Genomic DNA, 18472 nt, shown 5'->3' with positions numbered 1-18472 from the left:
CAGATTCAGATAGTGACAAGTGATGGGGGAAAACCAAAGCAGAAAAAGAGAGGTGGGGTTTCTTTTTCAAATAGAGTGACCTCTCTCAGAGGAAGGATTTGAACAGGGATGCAAAGAAGCCGAGGGTGGGAGCCATGCAGCTACCCAGGAGGAGAATATCCCAGAAGGGGAACAGGTGTGGCAAAGGACATATGCTCGGAGGCATGAGGTGAAATGGACTGTAGAGAGTATGATTTCAGTGCTTAAGTAGAGAAAGATTCAGGTAGTCAGTCAGTCCTGACAATACTGGCTACAGAGTTATCTCTAAATTCAATGCAGGAGCACCGACCATCATCATTTTGTAAAAGGTATCCGTGCATTAGATACAGAGAAAAAGTACAACTTGCAGCAGAGTAAGGACTGCACCCAAACGAAGACCCTATCCAGGAGTACTGTGATGTGGGTTGGCCATCAACCTTCTGGGGGCCAGGTGGAAGGGTTTTCACAAAATTCAAGCATTTGCTAGTCTCTACAATGAACCTAACCATGGCTGACACTCATTACCTGTGGACTGTGTACTTGTGAATTCATCTACTTGCTACAATTTATATGTAAACCCAAAACCAGTCCTTCTGCTACATTTCTGGTCATGCGCAGAGGGGCAGAAAGTGTCAAGTCACTTGATGTGCACAATCTTGTCTAAGGCTAAACTGGCCGACGTGCTGCCTCCTTGTTTCATACTGTAACAAGTGTCCTTTTCAGTCTATTTAGTGTCATGATTTTGTATTTTTGTGCTTCCTGTGGGTGATTCTGTTGCCAAAAATGGTCCCTGAGTCTACGTGGTGCTGAGGTGCTGTCAAGGGCTTTGAAGAGCTAGAAGGCTGTGATGTGCCATATGCAGAAAATACCTTCATGAGATCATCTTCATTCAGGGATGATCTATAGCACTGCAGGCCATGAGTTCAATGTTAATGAATCAGCATTAAATCAAATGTCTTCAAACAGAAATATACATGAGACAAGGTTATGTACTGACAACGATGTTGTGACCTGAGGCCCACAGGAACCTCACCTGTACTTCCCCTAAAGCAATAGCTCAGTATTTGCTAACTCAGTGTTTGTGGGAACTTTGTATGACAGAACCACTGCAAACAGTGAGAATCAAGTGAATCTAAAGGATGGACAAGTGGAAGCTTGTGTTCTGATCTGAAGATCACCTATGCAGGGACGCCTGGGTGGCTCAGTTGGTTAAGCCACCACCTTTGGCTCAGGTCATGATCCCAGCATCCTGAGATGGGGTCCCATATTGGGCTTCTCCTCCTCTGCAGGGAGCCTGCTTCTCCCTCTCCCTCAGCCTCTCCCCCGCTTGTGTTCTCCCTCTCTCTCTCTCTGTCAAAGAAATAAGGAAAATCTTTAAAAAAAAGAAAGAAAGAAAGAAAGAAAGAAAGAAAGAAAGGAAGAAAGAAAGAAAGGAAGAAAGAAAGAAAGAAAATCATCTACGGAACCTATGGCTCACACCACAGGAAAAAAGTCCGGGGTGCCTGGGTGGCTCAGTTGGCTAAGTGTCCACCTCCTAGCTTTGGCTTAGGTCATGATCTCAGGGTCATGAGATTGAGCCCCAAGTCCGGCTTCCCAGTCAGTGGGAGTCTGCTTGAAATTCTCTCTCCCTCTCCCTCTGTTCCCCCAGTCACGCGTATGCACATACTCGCTCTCAAATAATCAAATAAAATCTTTTAAAAAAAATGTTCTTACCAATCATTTGAGCAATGGTCTTTTCATATTCAGCCACAATTTTCCTTAAAAAAAAAAAATTATCAGAAGAGAATTTTCAATGGAAATTTGAGAAATGCTGCTCTAAACAATTAAACACATTAACAAACATGTGAACATCATATATGATGTTCAATGAATATCTGAGCGATGTTCAAATGACCAAATTTATATAACCCAGTTATCTGCTTTGGGGCTTTTAATGTTAATGTAAGATTTGTTCATTATTGTTCAAAAAAGATCTTTCTGAAGATTTTATGTTAACAAGCCCTTCATTCCAGTTATTTTATTCTATCTATAGAAAATGCCCTCAATTTCTTTTTGCACCTCATGTAAATGATCTCAAGGCGATACATTGATTCTGCCTAGACAAATCAATCTTTCACTAAATAAGGGGATTCCCATTCTTGGGGTTTTTCCTAAAAACCCTGATCTGAGTTCAGGCTTTCCTGGCCTCCATCCACTCTTTTGGGCAGTCAGTCTCAAGTTCTATTTTACTGTCCTAGTTCCAAAAGCATTTCAATTATTCAAAGACTTTAAAGATCACCCTGTCACATTAATAACCTTTCTTTTGGGCGAAGTGCAATGAAGTTTCCCTGGCCCTGTCCAGTGAGATAAGGGCTCTTCCTTGTGACCCCTCACTGAAAAATGATGGCTCCCCTGCCTGTCGCTGGTGGTGCCCATCACGTTGGTCCAAGTTTCTTCCGACGGCTGCTGTAAGCTAAGGGCAGGGGCTGTCCCCTCCTCTCCACTACACACAGCACAGGACCTCACACCCAGTAAATACTCACAAAGCAAGTAATACAAGAGCTACAAATTCGATTGGGCATAATTAAAATGTTTCTTCATCATTCAAGTGCTGACTGTACAAGTATATAAATTATGCTTTTTCTTCTTTTTCCATACTATCTTTAGTTATTTCATAGCTTATAACTCTCCTTTCTAGAGAATGAACAGCAAAAAATAAAAAAGATTTCAATTTAAGATCAACCAATTTTGTTTCCCCTTAACATGCTTTTTATAATCTATTTGGTAGTTATGAAATTTGAAGCCATCATGCATAACTGATTTTTAAAAAGTGTAACAAATCATATTGCCTCCATAACTGAATATGTCAATAAATCTTATTATTCTGTAGTTTAAGTGGATTTTTCACACAAATTGATGTCTCTTCAAAAGCTAAGAATTATGTGGGTTCTGCTTACTCGCAATGTTCTCGACAACCCATAAGAGGCTACAGTATTTGAATAACTGGTCAGCAACACTCATGAAATGACATTGCCAATCACAAATTAAGGTGCAAATATCAATGCTGTCTAGTTCTCAACAGTTGGTTCTGTGATAAGCAAATACTGTCATTACTACATTTATATTAAATCTAACAAAGCATAATAAAGGTATCCAACCCCTCCCCCAAACCTCTAGTCTAACCTCATCTCCAAGACTTCTTGTCGGGTTTCTTCGTATTTTTTCTTCCATTCATTTGCTTCAATTTCCTTAGTGATTATCTAAATTATAACAGAGATAAAGCTTGGTTTACCTACTGAATCTATTACAGTTTGAATTTAAGATTGGAAACTGAAAACACACAACCTGATCCATCCCAAGACATTCAAGCTACACTGGGAATATCAACCGTCAACATCCGTGTATAATGCGCACAAGCATTTGGAAAAATGTCCTCTCTGCCCCATAGGATGGTGGAAATGTAGGCACCAAAGTAAAGGTGAACAGAACATCTCCCAGGAAAGTTCCAAGTGATAATCACCATCTCTAGGAATTTTTACCCAGGTCCAGGGTCCAGGGTCTGCCTCCCAGCTCTGCAGGCCCAGAACCTTGATTCGGACAGGACACCAAAAGAAGAGCCATCAGCCTGGCCGAGACTCACCTTAATCAAATACTAGTTTTACTTGGGATAAGAAACAGAACTATGACAGCATCGGAGCATGACCAGCACATTCTCCTTTACATAGATTTCTGAGCATGGGCAATAATGGAGTCATAACTAGGGGCTCAGAAGTTCAAAGCCTCTAGCCAGATGCACCTGTACCTCACTGCAGGAGGGCTCTTGCTCCTCAGACCAGCACCCAAATCCCTGTTTGGGACGCCCTTACTAAATCATTACCTCAAACTCCATGTGCCTGGACAGAGCCTCGAGGGGCATCACTGTTCTTTTATTATACTTCTCCATGCTTCTTTCTTCCTAATTGATACATTCTTTATTTTGGTGCCTTTAATCAGAATCTCAATCACCTAGTAGCCAGCCCATCTGCTTCAGGTGTCAAGGCACATTCTTGCTCTGCTCCATTAAGCAGTCATCCCATTGTTTCACTCTTGGGAGGAAGATGAGGTCATTTTTCTCATTGACAAGATTTTGGTAGGACTTCCTCACCACTGCTCCCAAGTTTTGACTATAGGATCAGCTAACATCCCTCCTTATCAAACTAATGCTATTTTGTGAGGTTCTTAACTACTCTTATTGTATTATAAAAATAACATCGCTACACTAAGGGAATTTCCCTTCTTAAAAAAAAAAGGGTGAAATCATCAAGAGACACATAAGGCAAACACATAAAATACAGCACAGAAACATAATGCGAGAGGGTAGTAACTGACTGAGAGCACAGGATTGTGTCTTTCATTTTTTTCTGATCACCCAGGAAAGGCCTAGCAGTAATCTATTTTGAACAGAGGCTGTTCAAGAGACAGGAAAGGAATTTAAGAGTGATCTGTTTAATTAAAGAATGGATCAAAGTGGGAAGCAATTTTATATTATTGCAAGTCTGTTAAATGAAGGCACTGATTTAGTTACATATGTGGGAAGAGTTGGCAGAATTCATCATTTAAAAAACTTCAAGGCTGAAAGAAAGAAGTGTGGTTAGCTTTCTCCCTGGGACTACTGCACTGATGAGAGTTTTACAGGGAGCCCTTTCTGTGAGCTACACAAGCTGAGGAAATAAGAACTTCCAGCTGGGGATAACTCGAGCCAAACAGAGATGGGATCTCTCTGTGGACGCATGGGTTTCACAAAGACAGGGAGTGATAAGTGGACAGAACACGAGGACCTTTACCTCTTCTCTGATGAGGGTGAGCACAGCTGTCTTATCTGATTCACTGAGGCAGATGCCATCCAAGGGGCTCTCTCCTCCACAGGCCACAGACACGGGGGCCTTCTCCAAAGAGGACTCCAACAGTCCCTGAGGGAGCAAGAAGTCATGTAATACCTCCAGTTTTCAGGTTCCCAGCCCCAAGCATCCTTCAATAACTTCCTCGTTACTCAGTTGATTACAATGTTTAAAAACATCTTTGAAGACAAAAACACAGCAGGGGAAGCTTTCAAGAAAAAACAATAAAATAAAACCTAGTTACAGTACTACCTAAAGGAAAAAGTACTCAAATGAATATGAGGATGAGGGGAGCAAGTTAACTTCCATTTAACAGAGGGCCCAGTGAAGTTTTCTTCTTATCCAAAAAGGAGAAAGTGCAATTATCACAGTGACCAGTCACCGAAGAATCACATGCATGAAAAGAAAAATGTCTCATTTTTCAGGGGGTTTCTGGGGATGATGCATTCCATGTAACTTTTCCCAAACTATGTATCAACTTTCAAACACTGAAATAGCAACTTTTAAACATACTGATACTTTCATGTACCTCTTTAGTCACTCTGGATGGAAATGTTTCTAAAATGGACTAGTAACTTTCAGGCCTCAGGAAGTAGAGATGGTGCACACATCTGAAGGCTGCCTCCCCCGCCCCAGCCCCGGAATGATTCAGGACCACCAGGAACTTCAATTGCTCTGCAGTGACGTCTGGCCCTGACCAAGCGATGCTGTCGGGTGGGCAGCGTGAGTGGTCCCTGTACAAAGTGGCCACAGGTAAAGCCCAGATCTATGCCTGCACTTCCACTTTTTTGGATTTTCCCTGGCTGTTAAATTTTTGATGTCCTTCTGATGCAGCAGCTTGCTTTTATGGTAAACTCAGGTTCCAGAAAGCCACAGTGGTGACTATTTTTTCACATGAACGTGGACTTCATTATCTGCTCTTTCATACAAGGCATTTGGGGGGGGCTACTTCCTCCCATCTGTGTAAGTAAACTTTTTTTGCATAAATAGGAAAAAAGCTGTTCTAGTAACATCAAAAATGCCAATCCAAGTGACCTGTCAATAATCTTAACACTTTTAACAGTCTGTACCACCAATCAGTTAGTGATTGATTATAATTAATCAGTTCCCTGGTGTCTTGTTTCAACCAAGACGGAACAGAAAGTCCAAAGCCAACTTAGACCAGCAGTTTTTTAAACTTTTCATGGTCACTACAACTCACTGTTTCCCTAGAAAATGCTAAAAAAATTCACACATAATTTTTGCATTTAGCTTCATGTAGAGGGGCCTGATACAGAAGACCTTGGCTCAGGCCACGGAAACAGGAATGCGAAAGCCACAAGATGGCAGCCCCCGTTTCAAGCAGCATCTGCAGGAAAGCAGCCCACCCTGCTGACAGGAGTTCATGGTCCCCCCCCAGAAACACTATCTTGGGGTAGATTCATCATTCATCATTCAAAAGCCACTTGTGGGCAGCATCAAACATGGCCCCTGATGATGCCACCGTCCTGGTACTCATCCTCTCATGTCATCTCGTCGCCTTGAGTCTAGGCTGGACCTGGGGACTCACTTCTAAAGGGACTATGGTAAAAGCCATGGGTTGTCACTTTTGAGATTAGTTTACAAAAAGACTCCAGCTTCCACATTGTGAAGAACTCTCTGTGGAGAGGCCCATGTGGCAAGGAATTATGTCTCTGCCAATGGCAAGCGAGGACCTGAGACATGCCGACAGCCTTCTGAGTGAGCTTGGAAGTGGCTTCACCCCAAACTGAGCCTGGAGGTGACCACTGCTCTGGTCAATACCTTGACTGCAGCCTGTGTAAGGTCAGAGGCACCCACCAGAACCGCCCCAGGATTCCAGAGCCAGAAAGGAGGACATCAGAAACGGTCTTGTGGATAATGAATAAACCTCTGGACATCTGAGTCAGCCCATTAACGTCCTGTGCCATGCTTCTCCTCAAGAAACTTTCTCATACTCTTGCTTCCCATGTAACTGGCCTACAGGGAGGTAACGCTCTAGGTCAAGCTGACACATTTGGTTCACTTTGTTGTTGAATTTCTGATTCTAAGTTAACACATTTTAAAATCACTCTTTTGTGTTTTTATTAGTTGAAACCAGAATCCACAAGTCAAATCAATTCTAGGAAACAGCTCTCCTATGACCCTCAAGTTAGCAAGATTTTTTATTTTGGGAAATAAGCCAAAAGAGTTTTCTTAGTAAGGAAAATATCAGTCTGTTCTTAGAGGTTGGCATCTCATTCATTTGTTGAGGGGACAAAGGAGTTGTCTGCCCACTTGCTCAACAATTTAATGTGTCTGGAAGAGGCAGCATTCTGAGTGGAGGCAGGTGCTCAGAACTTAGATGGGGGCAGATACATCCAGATGAGGTCTATCTGCAGCTTGCGGCCCTCCCCTGGTCAATCCCTTCCTGGCCATGTGCCACTCCCCTCATGGCTCAAAATGCAACAGTTCTTACGAGATGGCCATGGCCTATTTTACATATCTTACCTATCTTACATAGGCCATGGCCTATTTTAGCCACCTTTTTCAAGAACCCTAGGATTTACCTTTTTACCTTCTTTAGTCCTTTATATTGCTTATCAAACAGCATAGAAAGCCTACAGAATCTACCATCACAAAGAACCGACCAGATCATCTCATCCTGGGCCAGGCAGTCTATTATGTTTAATAAAGATGCTAACCTGATCAAGGAGTCCCAGCCTTCCAAGTGGTCTTGTTTCATGTCCCCTAATCCTGTTCCCTGTTCCCAAAGCATTCACAATTGAGGGCCAAGAAAGACCTGTCTCCAGGGAGCCTGCTTCTGCTGCTGCCCCTGCTTGTGTGCTCTTGCTCTGTCAAATAAATAAATAAAAATCGTAAAAAAAAGAAAGAAAGAAAGGAAGGAAGGAAGAAGAAAGAAGGACCTGTCTCTAGACAGTGAAACTCAATGCAGTCCTGGTTGCAGACTGGCAGTGAGCACAGATGCCACCAAGGAAACCTCTCTGCTCATGTCCTTGCAGTGGAAAAAAGAGCACCATTAGTCTCTCACAGCAAGCTGAGCTCATCCCATCTTTTGTCCTTGAACCCACTTGAGTAGCACCATGCCAGCCACAGCACTCTAACAGAGACATCCTTGGAAAAACCAAAAGAACTCAACTTTTAAGAAGTTTAAGGCTTCCTAAAAAAAAAAAAAATAATAAATTGATGGGCACCTAGGTGCCTCAATTTAAGCCTCTGCCTTTGGCTCAGGTCATGATCTCAGGGTCCTGGGATCGAGCCCGCATTGGGCTCTCTGCTCCAAGCTCCGCATCAGGAGCCTGCTTCCCCCCCTCTCTCTGCCTGCCTCTCTGCCTACTTGTGATCTCTTTCTCTCTCTGTTAAATAAATAAATGAAATCTTTAAAAAATAAACATAAAAATAAATTGACCTAACGGAAAAATGCTGCAGACCAATAGCCAATACGCAAGATGAGACTGCCCACCCACCATTGATTACTCTGGCCTTAATCCCTTTGCTGTGGCTGCCACCGACTGCTGGCAACGAGACTGCAGCAGGAATGCACTTCCAAGAAACAGAGAGGCTTAAACAAGTGAATGCTAGATTAACCAGATTTCTTTTTCAACGTTTTGAACACTGCAATTTCTTTATATGATGCTTATTCCACATTCTAGGAAGTAGAAATTCATAGATTTTGGGAAATTCCACTGGGATTACTTTTAAAAGATCACAACAAAAGATATGTTCTTCAGCAGGTGGCTCCAAAGACAAGTATTCCCCATTTCTCTTTCTTGTTCGGTCTCCCCCCCGCTCTTCCTGGCAGCGTCACCCCACCTGACAGTGGCCTAGCACTTTGAGCTCCCATTTGTGACGTCAGCACTGCCTTTCACCCCATGACCACTGGACCGTAGGTGCTCTCATTTTACGGATGAAGCAGCTGGGCAGCTGGAGGCTGAACCAGGCTGTTCACAATGCTGGGGAAGCCACCTAGATCTGCAGCTGCACAGACCAAGGCTTGGTCCACTCGGCACAACCCGCTCCCATCATGCTTTTGCTATTTTTACAAACTGAAAATACAAGAAACCACTCCCTTGTACTTACAAAACTTCTAAAGACACTGGTTTCCCCAAGCACATAAGCAGGCTCTCTTGGTAGTGGTGTGTGTAGTGTCAGCCACTGGTGGGTGGGGACAGCAGGCATCCCTCCCACCCACAGATGAGGAAAGACAGGCAGAAGCCCATGAGTGGCTACGCTGGGATTAGACGACCTGGCTCGCAAAAGAGTGATTTTTGTCCAGAAACAAACGTCACTGATGTGTGAGGCCCTTGCGGGAGGACAATGCTCCCGAGACCCTATGTGCTTTGTGTATATCTTCCTTCTACCCATGTTTCCACAGCTGCCCCCATCTACCTTCACATTTGCTCTTCATGTCCTCTAGGGAATCACTATGGGTCTTGGCCTAAGAGTGAGTCCTGAAAACAATTTACTAGGACATACAATCTGCGTTAAAAAATGAAATAGAGTTTAAAAAATGAAATAGAGGGGGCGCATCAGTGTCTCAGTCAATAAAAGTGTCTGTTTTTGGCTCATGTCATGATCCCACGGTTCTGGGATGGAGCCCTGAGTCAGGATCCTGGCTCAGTAGGGAGTCTGCTTCTCCCTCTGTCCCTACCTCTTTCCCTGCTCATGCTCTCTATCTCAAATAAATAAAAAAAATCTTTTTAAAAAATGAAATAGAAAAGAAAAATATCAGAATGAATCACATGAAGAAAGGTAGATAGTGTTTTGTGCAATTTGTTTTATATATATATATATATGCACATATGTTGTGATGTGTCATTCATATATACATATTAGTCAAGATGCAAAATATATTTTTACTGTGAATTAAGTAAAGGATGTTTCACTCAGAGCTTCAACTAAATCTTACAGCTTCAACTATCCTGTATCCTAAAGGCCCTCAAATTATTAAAGATTCTATTTATTTTAGAGAGAGAGAGAGAGAGAAAGAGGGAAGGGCAAAGGCAAAGGGAGAGTGTATAAAGCAGACTCTATTTTGAGGTCGGAGTCTAATGCAGAGCTTGATTTCACAACCCTGAGATCACAACCTGAACTGAAACCAAAAATGAGAGGCTTAACCCACTGTAATACCCAGGCGCCCCCTGGGTTGGTTTTAATAGATTTGAAGGCTGGGGCGCCCGGGTGGCTTAGTTAGTTAAGCCTTCGACTCTTGGTTTCAGCTCAGGTGGTGACCTTGGGCCAGGGGATTTAGGCCCAAGTTGGGCTCCGCGTTCAGTGGGGAGTCTGATTAAAGATTCTCTCCCTCTCCCTAACTCGCAAACATGCTCTCTCTAAAATAAGGAAATAAATTTTGGGGCGCCTGGGTGGCTCAATTGGTTAAGCGTCTGACTTTGGCTCAGGGTATGATCTCAAGGCCCTGGATTGAACCCCACCTGGGGCTCCCTGCTCAGCGGGGAGTCTCCTTGTCCCTCCCTCTGCTTATGCTCTCTCTCTCTCAAATAAATAAATAAAATCTTTTTTTTTTTTAAGATTTTATTTATTTGTCAGAGAGAGAGGGAGAGAGAGCGAGCACAGGCAGACAGAATGGCAGGCAGAGGCAGAAGCAGGCTCCCTGCTGAGCAAGGAGCCCGATGCGGGACTCGATCCCAGGATGCCGGGATCATGACCTGAGCCGAAGGCAGCTGCTTAACCAACTGAGCCACCCAGGCGTCCCAATAAATAAAATCTTTAAAAAAAAATGAATATCAATCAATCTTTTTAAAAAATAACAAATAAAGCCAACCCAGGCATTTATTGAACTCATGCTATGTACTTAGAACAGCCTCCTAGGGGAAAAAAAAAAGAACAGCCTCCGAGAAATATGGACTTAGAAACTGGTCCAACAGAGGTCTCAAAGCCACAGATCTAAAAATTAACTTCTACAGTTCTGCTCCTCTTTCTGTATTCTTACTTTACTGATTCCTGTGCTCAGCAGAATTTATTGTGGTAGGTGCTAAGGTAGCAGCAAACTAACAGTCATGGTCCCTATCTCCACCAAGCTTATAGTGTTGGGAGGAAGGAAAGGAGAACAAGAAGTGACTCCAAGGGGTAGGTTCACAGAACTGAAAGGAATTGCATATGGTAAGGCAAGAGTCAGATGTGTGAAGAAGAGAGGAGACAGTAGAGGCTGGGGAGAAAGGCAGAGTCCCGGTGCAGAAAGTCACATCAGCCACTAGAAGAGTCTGAACTTACTCTAAAGACAAGGAAAGCCAACCAAGAGATTTAAGCATAGAGTAACAAGATCAGTTTGGTATTTAAAACATTACCTTGGGTTATGTAAAAGGATGAGAGAACAGCCTGGAAACAGGGAGACTGGTTAGAAAACTACCACCATATTTTAAAAGACTGGGGGTGGCCACAGGCTGGAGAAATGTCAGTGGGTTTAAAATATATGGTTTTTGGACATCAAAACCACAGATTTTGCTGTGGGAATAAGGGGTAGAGAGGAGCCCCTGGGCACCCCAGGTTTATGGGGTGGCTTATCAGTAGCACTGACCACTCAGATATTCAAGAAAGGAACCTTGGGTGGTTTTCACCAACTTTCTCTCACCACCACTCCACCCCAGCTACCATGCACATCTCCCAAGTCACCAAAGAGTGATGGTTCTACCTGATAAATCTCTCTCAGCCTCCACCCCATCCTTTGAACTCTTACCCATCACGATGTTCCTTACTTAAAACCCCACAATAGTTTCCTACTGCTTCTACCATGAATTCCAAGCCTCCTGGCACCATATCAATGCCCCCTGATGATCTGGCCCTCAGCTACTCTATGTAGACTATCCTGCAATCACATGAGATGACTAACACTTCTACCTCCTTATAGAGCCCATGCTTCTCACTCCCTGCCTTTGTGCAGGTCAGCTCTGCTGCCCAGAACACCCCTCACTGCTTTATCTTACAAACCCCACTCTCTCTTTACAACTAAGTTCAAATGGAAGAACCTAAAACAACACTACCTTAACCAAGTGATCAGTTAATTCCACTAATTGTGGAGTAAGTGGGGATCCATAAGGTCACTTCTGATGGCTTTATAACCAAAATGCATAAACTGAATTATGAGAAACACTGGATGAACTCAAAATGAAGGATATTCTATAAAACACTGACCTGTATTCTTCAAAAGTGTCAAGGTCAGGAAAGACAAAGAAAGACTGAAGAACTATCACAGATTACAGGTGACTGAGAACCCGAGAACTAAACGCAACGTGGGGTCCTGGGCCGGATACTGCACCGGAAGAGGACGTTACTGGGACAACCAACATAATTCAAGTATGGCATATAGCTTAGATAATACTGTACCCCAGTATTCACTGATTTTGAGAACTGTACTGTGATTATATAAAATGTTAACATTCAAGGAATATGGGTGAAAGATTTACAGGAATTCTTTGTACTATTTCTGTAAGTCTAAAGAGGCATAACATAATTTTGCTTTTAATGAGCTCAAATCCAGCTTCCCAGACACCTGCTGCACAGGTGGTCAGCCCTGGCTCCCGCAGCCCCCACAACACATTGGATTATACCAGTCACACAGTATCTTTAGTTTCCATTTTGTATCCACTACCCATGCTGTTCAAAAGAAATACAATGCAAGCCATTGGTAATTTTAAATGTTCCTGTAGCCATTTAAAAAGTAAAAAGATACACAAGTGAAATTGATTTTAATAATATAGTTCAGTTAACCTAATATATCTAACATATGATCATCTCAACACGTAATGAATATAAAAAGTTCAAGACATTTTATTTTCCTTTTTTTTTTTTTTTTTTGGTCCTAAGTCTTTAAAGACTAGTCATACTTTACATTTACAAGACATCTCAATTCAGACTAGCTACTGATCAGGTACTCAGTGGCCTCATGAGGCTGGTGGCTACTGGATAGATCTCAGGATAGACTATGAGCTCCTCAAGTGAAGAAACTTTTATTTATATCTCAGTCCATCACCAAACAATGACTAGAAGTTATTTAAAGACTTAATGTGGGTTTTAAAATAAATACTAAAAGAAACAACAAACCTGAGCCCCACATTTCCCCAGCCCCCAACAGGAGTAACTTACGGTCATGGCAGATCCATCTTTTTCCATCTTCTGGCAGGTCTCTTTCTCTACGCCTACAACATAGAGAGTCATTTTTACAGTTATCCCAAGAAGTCAGTTCCTGTGTTTCCTGGTGAAAAGACTCTGGACACCCCAGTGCAGGCCCAGAGGGACATCTATGAACCCATGAACAGCATCTCCAGATTTTCAAAGGAGCACTGCCACTTTGTTGACGGATGTGTTGTCTGTGTTAAAAGTCCGAAAACTCAGAAGGGGTGTGTGCCGTTAGCCAGCCATTCACAGGAGCACCATCTTTAGGTGGAAAGAATAGCAAGGCTGCCCCCTTGTGTCCGTGAAAAGTTTTGTAAGTAAGTTGTTACTATAACCACGGGACTATGTCAGAAAGAAGAAACCACAAAGTGAATGTTATTTTTATAAGCAGGTCTGAGTGAATTTAAATTCCAGCCCAGAAGGGTATCCTCAGACTAATTAATGTAGAAGATAAAACAATAAGCTCTAAATTCCAGTGCCTGAAAAACTAAATTCCTTCTCCTCCTCATACGCTTTCAAACTTGTCTCCAGTCTACCTTCCACTCTACAACCACCAAAGGCAACATTTAAGGAAAAAAAAAAAAAAAACACCCATGCTTTTTCTAATTAAAGGAATATGCACTCATTGAAGAAAAATTTAAAATATGAAAAAGCACACAATTTTAATGCTACAATCCATGTAGCAACAATGAATTACTACTTTAGTGCACTATCAACAGTGAATTATTTACAACACAAATGTGACCATCACCACTCTGCTTACAAACCTTCAGTGGCTCCCCTTTACCTACAGGACCAAGTCCAGATTCCTCAGTGTAACCTCGTTTTCCCACTTGTCCTAAATTCAGAGAACTGCTGAGCATTTACCAACATGGCAGGTTCCTTCCACCCCTGGGAGAGATTCTCCTTCCCTGGGGCACATCTATGTATGTATCTAGCAAGACCTGGCACAAAGGGGATTCTCCCCAGGAAGCTGACTCTGATTCCCTTACAGGGCCAGAGCTCCCTTCCCACCTCCACAACGCCTACCACCCCTGCATGACCGCAGCTTCTGCTTGCTCCCAGGACACAGCTCATCAGTCACTTATGCTGAAGCACTAGCTCTTCACTAACTCCGAGGACAGCACTGTGGCTAATGGAACCCCAGCTCTGGAAATTTCCATTGGAGGAATTTCCTCCTAGTGATGAAGAATATAATCCATCAAATATCTACATGCTCCTATACCAGAGGAAATTCAAAGATGAATCACTCATAGTCCTTAACCTCAAGAAGTTCATCAAAGACACCGGCTATACGAAATACATGGAGTACGAGTGGTAGGAAGAAATGTGGTGGTAACATAAAGTATGTGGAAGCCAAGTCACAGTTTTGACAGAAACCTGAAAGAATGGATGGAATTTTTATAGAAGATGGCAAAGAAAGGCATTTCAAATGTAGGAAATAATATAGGTACAAGAGTGCTCAGGATGATCCCTGGGCATGGTGTCAGAGCAGACAGCAGCCTGGGAAGAAACATGGAACGGTGCCTGGCCCGTTTACAGATGGGAGATGAGATGTGGGCAGTGAGGAGAGGCTGAGGGAAGAACTCTTGCAAAGTCTAGACTTCCACCTGCTTCCCTGGTTTGATGACATGTGATTTTTAAAATTCTAAGTACAAAAGTCCCCAGATCAAATTACATTGCTGAAAATCTGAGTTTTTAATAATGTTTACGGTAGTCAGGAACATGGTTCTAAACATCTCACAAGTCAAGTTTAAGGCCACAGATATAACTTGGGACCTGGACAAGGGCCTCAGCTCTAGAATGTTCTTACAAGTTCAACAGTAAGAAGCTTCCGCATAGGTTAATCTAGTTAGTTCTTACTAGAACATTAAGGATTTTTCAGTATATTGGTCAATTTCATTCTACCGCATTGGTGAACAGGAAGATGTATAATACTCTAGTCATGAAAGGAATCTCTTTCCAAGTTAAGCACTGTGGTTATGAGACCGTGAACTAGACTGTTGAGGTTCAAATCCTTGTTCTACAATTTGCTAGTCAAGTGACTTTAGGTGGTTGACTTAACTTCGGATGTCTCACCCTCCTTCTCTGGAAAATGGGGGAAAAAAATAATAGTGACCAAGGAGTAACCAGTTAATAAATGTAAAGCACTTAAAACTTAGTGCCTTTACATGGGAAGGCACTATATGTGTTACTGTTATTTCTCTACGCTGAACCACCACCACCACCACAACATGGCTACAGGCCACTATATTTTGAGATGCAGTCCCATACAATAAATTACTCAAAATGTAAATAGTCTCATACATCAGTGTCTCCCGTGCATTCTGCCACACTCATCCCTAGGTCTCCGGCACTTCGACAAGATACTCTCCTGCGCCTCTTTTCTAAGTACAGGAGACAAGCATAGATCAGCAACCTCCATCTATCCTCCAAGAGACCCAATTCTCTAGTCTCTTTAAAGCACCTCCTGCATTAGGATTTCAGGCATTTCTAGGCTTATGTACATTAGAAAGATGAACATACACTTCCATACCTGCTTCTGAGGATGAAAACGCATGATTTATGGTAGACACAGGAACATTGGAACATTCAAAGTACTCCAGGTCTTCCTCTGGCTCACCTTTCACCTCGGCCCCAGCTGATTTCTGACCAGATGAAGTGGACGCCAGTTTCTCCTCATCAGTAGCATGGCCATCCCTATTAGAAATGTCTGAAATCTGGGAAATCACTGCTCCTTCATCCTGGGAAATGCAACAGATCAGGTGCTACTGTTTAGGCGGATCAACAGTGGGGAAGGTGACATCTCAGCCACCATTCCACACCTGTGTCTGATAAGACTTAACCACAGATTTTGCTACCAATCAAGGAGGAAGCTGGGGTCTCTCAGTCATAGAATACTATGCTTTCGGGGCGCCTGGGTGGTTCAGTCGTTAAGCGTCTGCCTTCAGCTCAGCATAGGTTAGTCTAATTAGTTCTTATTAGATCCCAGAGTCCTGGGATCGAGCCCCGCATCGGACTCCCTGCTCAGCAGGAAGTCTGCTTCTCCCTCTCCCACTCCTCCTGCTTTTGTTCCCTCTCCTGCTGTTTCTCTCTCTCTGTCAAATAAATAAATAAAATCTTAAAAAAGAAAAAAAAGAATACTATGCTTTTTCTAGAACCTAGCTTCTGTTATTCACAATGAGATCTAAAAAATTAACCTTTTCTAGCCTAGATTTATAAGCAAGAGTTTTAAGCAGTCCATAGTGGTTTTCAAATATTTTGCTCATATACCCCCTGAATTGTTTTGGAATACAATGTATCCCACTGTATTTTCAGGTGACAGACAAAAACTTTTCAGCATAAATATTAAAAATTGCAAAGGATATAACACCTGCTATACTTTAAAAATCGGCCTTGCTTAATACAATCTAGTTACTCTAGTGATTTGATGATGCTTTATAATCTATTTAAAATCAAACATGTACACACACTCTTTAATAGCTGTAGTAGTCAGAAATTTGCATCATTGCTTTTCTTCTCTGAATTTTCATTTCCCTCCTACTTCCACCAAGAAATTATCCTTAAAAAAAGCATTTGTATGTTTGAAAGTCTTTTAAAGTTCTCCCTATAATTTTCCTCAGTTAAAAAGTTAAAAATTAAAAAAAAAACTTTTATGACCATAAGTCTCTAAGTATTAACATTTCTTCTGCAGAGTTTATCACTGGAATCAACTAAGGCATAATTTATCCTAAAATTATTACATTTTCATAAGTGCTATCAAATACAAAAGTTTTTTTTTTTTAAAGATGTATTTATTTATTTGACAGAGAGAAATCACAAGTAGGCAGAGAGGCAGGCAGAGAGAGAGGAGGAAGCAGGCTCCCTGCCGAGCAGAAAGCCTGATGCGGGGCTCGAACCCAGGACCCGGGATCATGACCCGAGCCGAAGGCAGCGGCTTAACCCACTGAGCCACCCAGGCGCCCCTAAATACAAAAGTTTTTGCTAAAAACAAATAACGATTACATTTTGTTGTACCAATTATTTAAAACTTTTACAGTGTGGGGGTGCCTGGGTGGCTCAGTTGTTTAGGTGTCTGCCTTCAGCTCAAGTCATGATCGTCAGAGCCCCACATCAGGCTCCCAGCTCAGTGGGAAGCCTGCTTCTCCCTCTCCCACTCCCCCTGCTTTTCTCTCTCTCTCTCTCTGTCAAATAAATATATAAAATCATAAATTTTTAAAAATTAAAAACTTAAAAAAAAAACTTTTGCTGTGTGATACATGTTATTTTTCTGAATTAAACCAAAGGTAAACTTTTCACGGTTCTTATTGCCTGCTTTAGCTGCATTTGAAAGTGGATATTTAACATATTTGTAATGGGTGAAAAAAATAAATGAGAAGGCAAATCATTTTTTCTTAATCTTTAGCCATGTACCAAGTTGCTGGTACAAACTATGTAAAATAAGTCAAATTTAAAATGCATTTTATTAACCAATGAATGTATTTCTGTAATCACAGTTATGCTGAAATAACATTTTTAAAAGGGTCTCATCACAATCAAATGGGTCTGGATTTTTGTTTATTTTGTGTTTCCCAATTCAGAGAGCCATGGACAAATATTTATTGTTAGAAAAAACAAGGATCCCTGTGAATTTTAATTATTTTTCATTTTTATAACTATAAATCAATAAGAAGTCTTAGTTAAGCCTATTTATACAATTAAATGAAACAGAAAGAAGTTTTGTAATAGAAATGTCTCTCAATTCTTGGAACCCCTTTCCAAGTTATGTACCAAAAAATTCTATCATCAAAAATTATTTTGAGGGGGAGCCTGGGTGGCTCAGTGGGTTAAGCCGCTGCCTTCGGCTCAGGTCATGATCTCAGGGTCCTGGGATCGAGTCCCGCATCGGGCTCTCTGCTCGGCAGGGAGCCTGCTTCCCCCTCTCTCTCTCTGCCTGCCTCTCTGTCTACTTGTGATCTCTCTCTGTCAAATCAATAAATAAAAAAATCTTAAAAAAAAAAAATGAACTCCACTAAAAAAAAAAAAAAAAAAAATTATTTTGAGGGAGGCTCCTGGGTGGCTCAGCTCCTTAAGCCATCTATCTGACTTTGCCTCAGGTCAAGGTCTCATGGTCCTGGGACAGAGCCCTGCTCCTGGGATCCCTGCTCAGTGGGGAGTCTGTTTGTCCCTCTGTCCCTACCCTGGTTTGTACTCTCAAATAAACAAAATCTTTAAGAAAAAAACATAATTGTTTTACTGAGATATAATTGACATATAAATTGTGTCAAAGATCATTTTTAATAATCTATCAGATCACAACTCAGATTTTCCTACTTTGCTGAAAGCAATGAATTGGGAAACCGTCTGACTTAAAAAAAATTATTATCCAGTTATTAGAGTCCATCATTTTCTTAAAACATGTACCAATATTTGAAATCTGCCCTTTGTTTTGTGTCCCAGATGTTTCATACCCAGTGAAAATGCACCTTAGT

General features: G+C 41.9%; 1 protein-coding gene across 13 annotated transcripts in view; it reads right to left on the bottom strand.

Annotated features, from left to right (window-relative positions):
• Nucleotides 1–18472, bottom strand: part of TACC1 (transforming acidic coiled-coil containing protein 1) — a 118139-nt gene that overhangs the window by 10139 nt on the left and 89528 nt on the right. For 7 of the 13 annotated variants that reach the window (XM_047717129.1, XM_047717134.1, XM_047717132.1 and 4 more), the window contains 5 exons: nucleotides 15538–15745; nucleotides 12972–13024; nucleotides 4821–4946; nucleotides 3181–3257; nucleotides 1732–1775 (listed from right to left, as the gene is read on the bottom strand). In XM_047717129.1, coding sequence (XP_047573085.1) covers nucleotides 1732–1775; nucleotides 3181–3257; nucleotides 4821–4946; nucleotides 12972–13024; nucleotides 15538–15745 — 508 coding nt within the window. The other 6 variants (XM_047717133.1, XM_047717131.1, XM_047717138.1 and 3 more) reach the window with 2 other exon arrangements.

This window comes from Lutra lutra, chromosome 2 (genome assembly GCF_902655055.1).
Source record: "Lutra lutra chromosome 2, mLutLut1.2, whole genome shotgun sequence".
NCBI classification, from domain to species: Eukaryota; Metazoa; Chordata; class Mammalia; order Carnivora; family Mustelidae; genus Lutra; species Lutra lutra.
The sequence above is the reverse complement of the archived record's forward strand: the minus strand, read 5'-3'. Positions and strand labels throughout refer to the sequence as shown.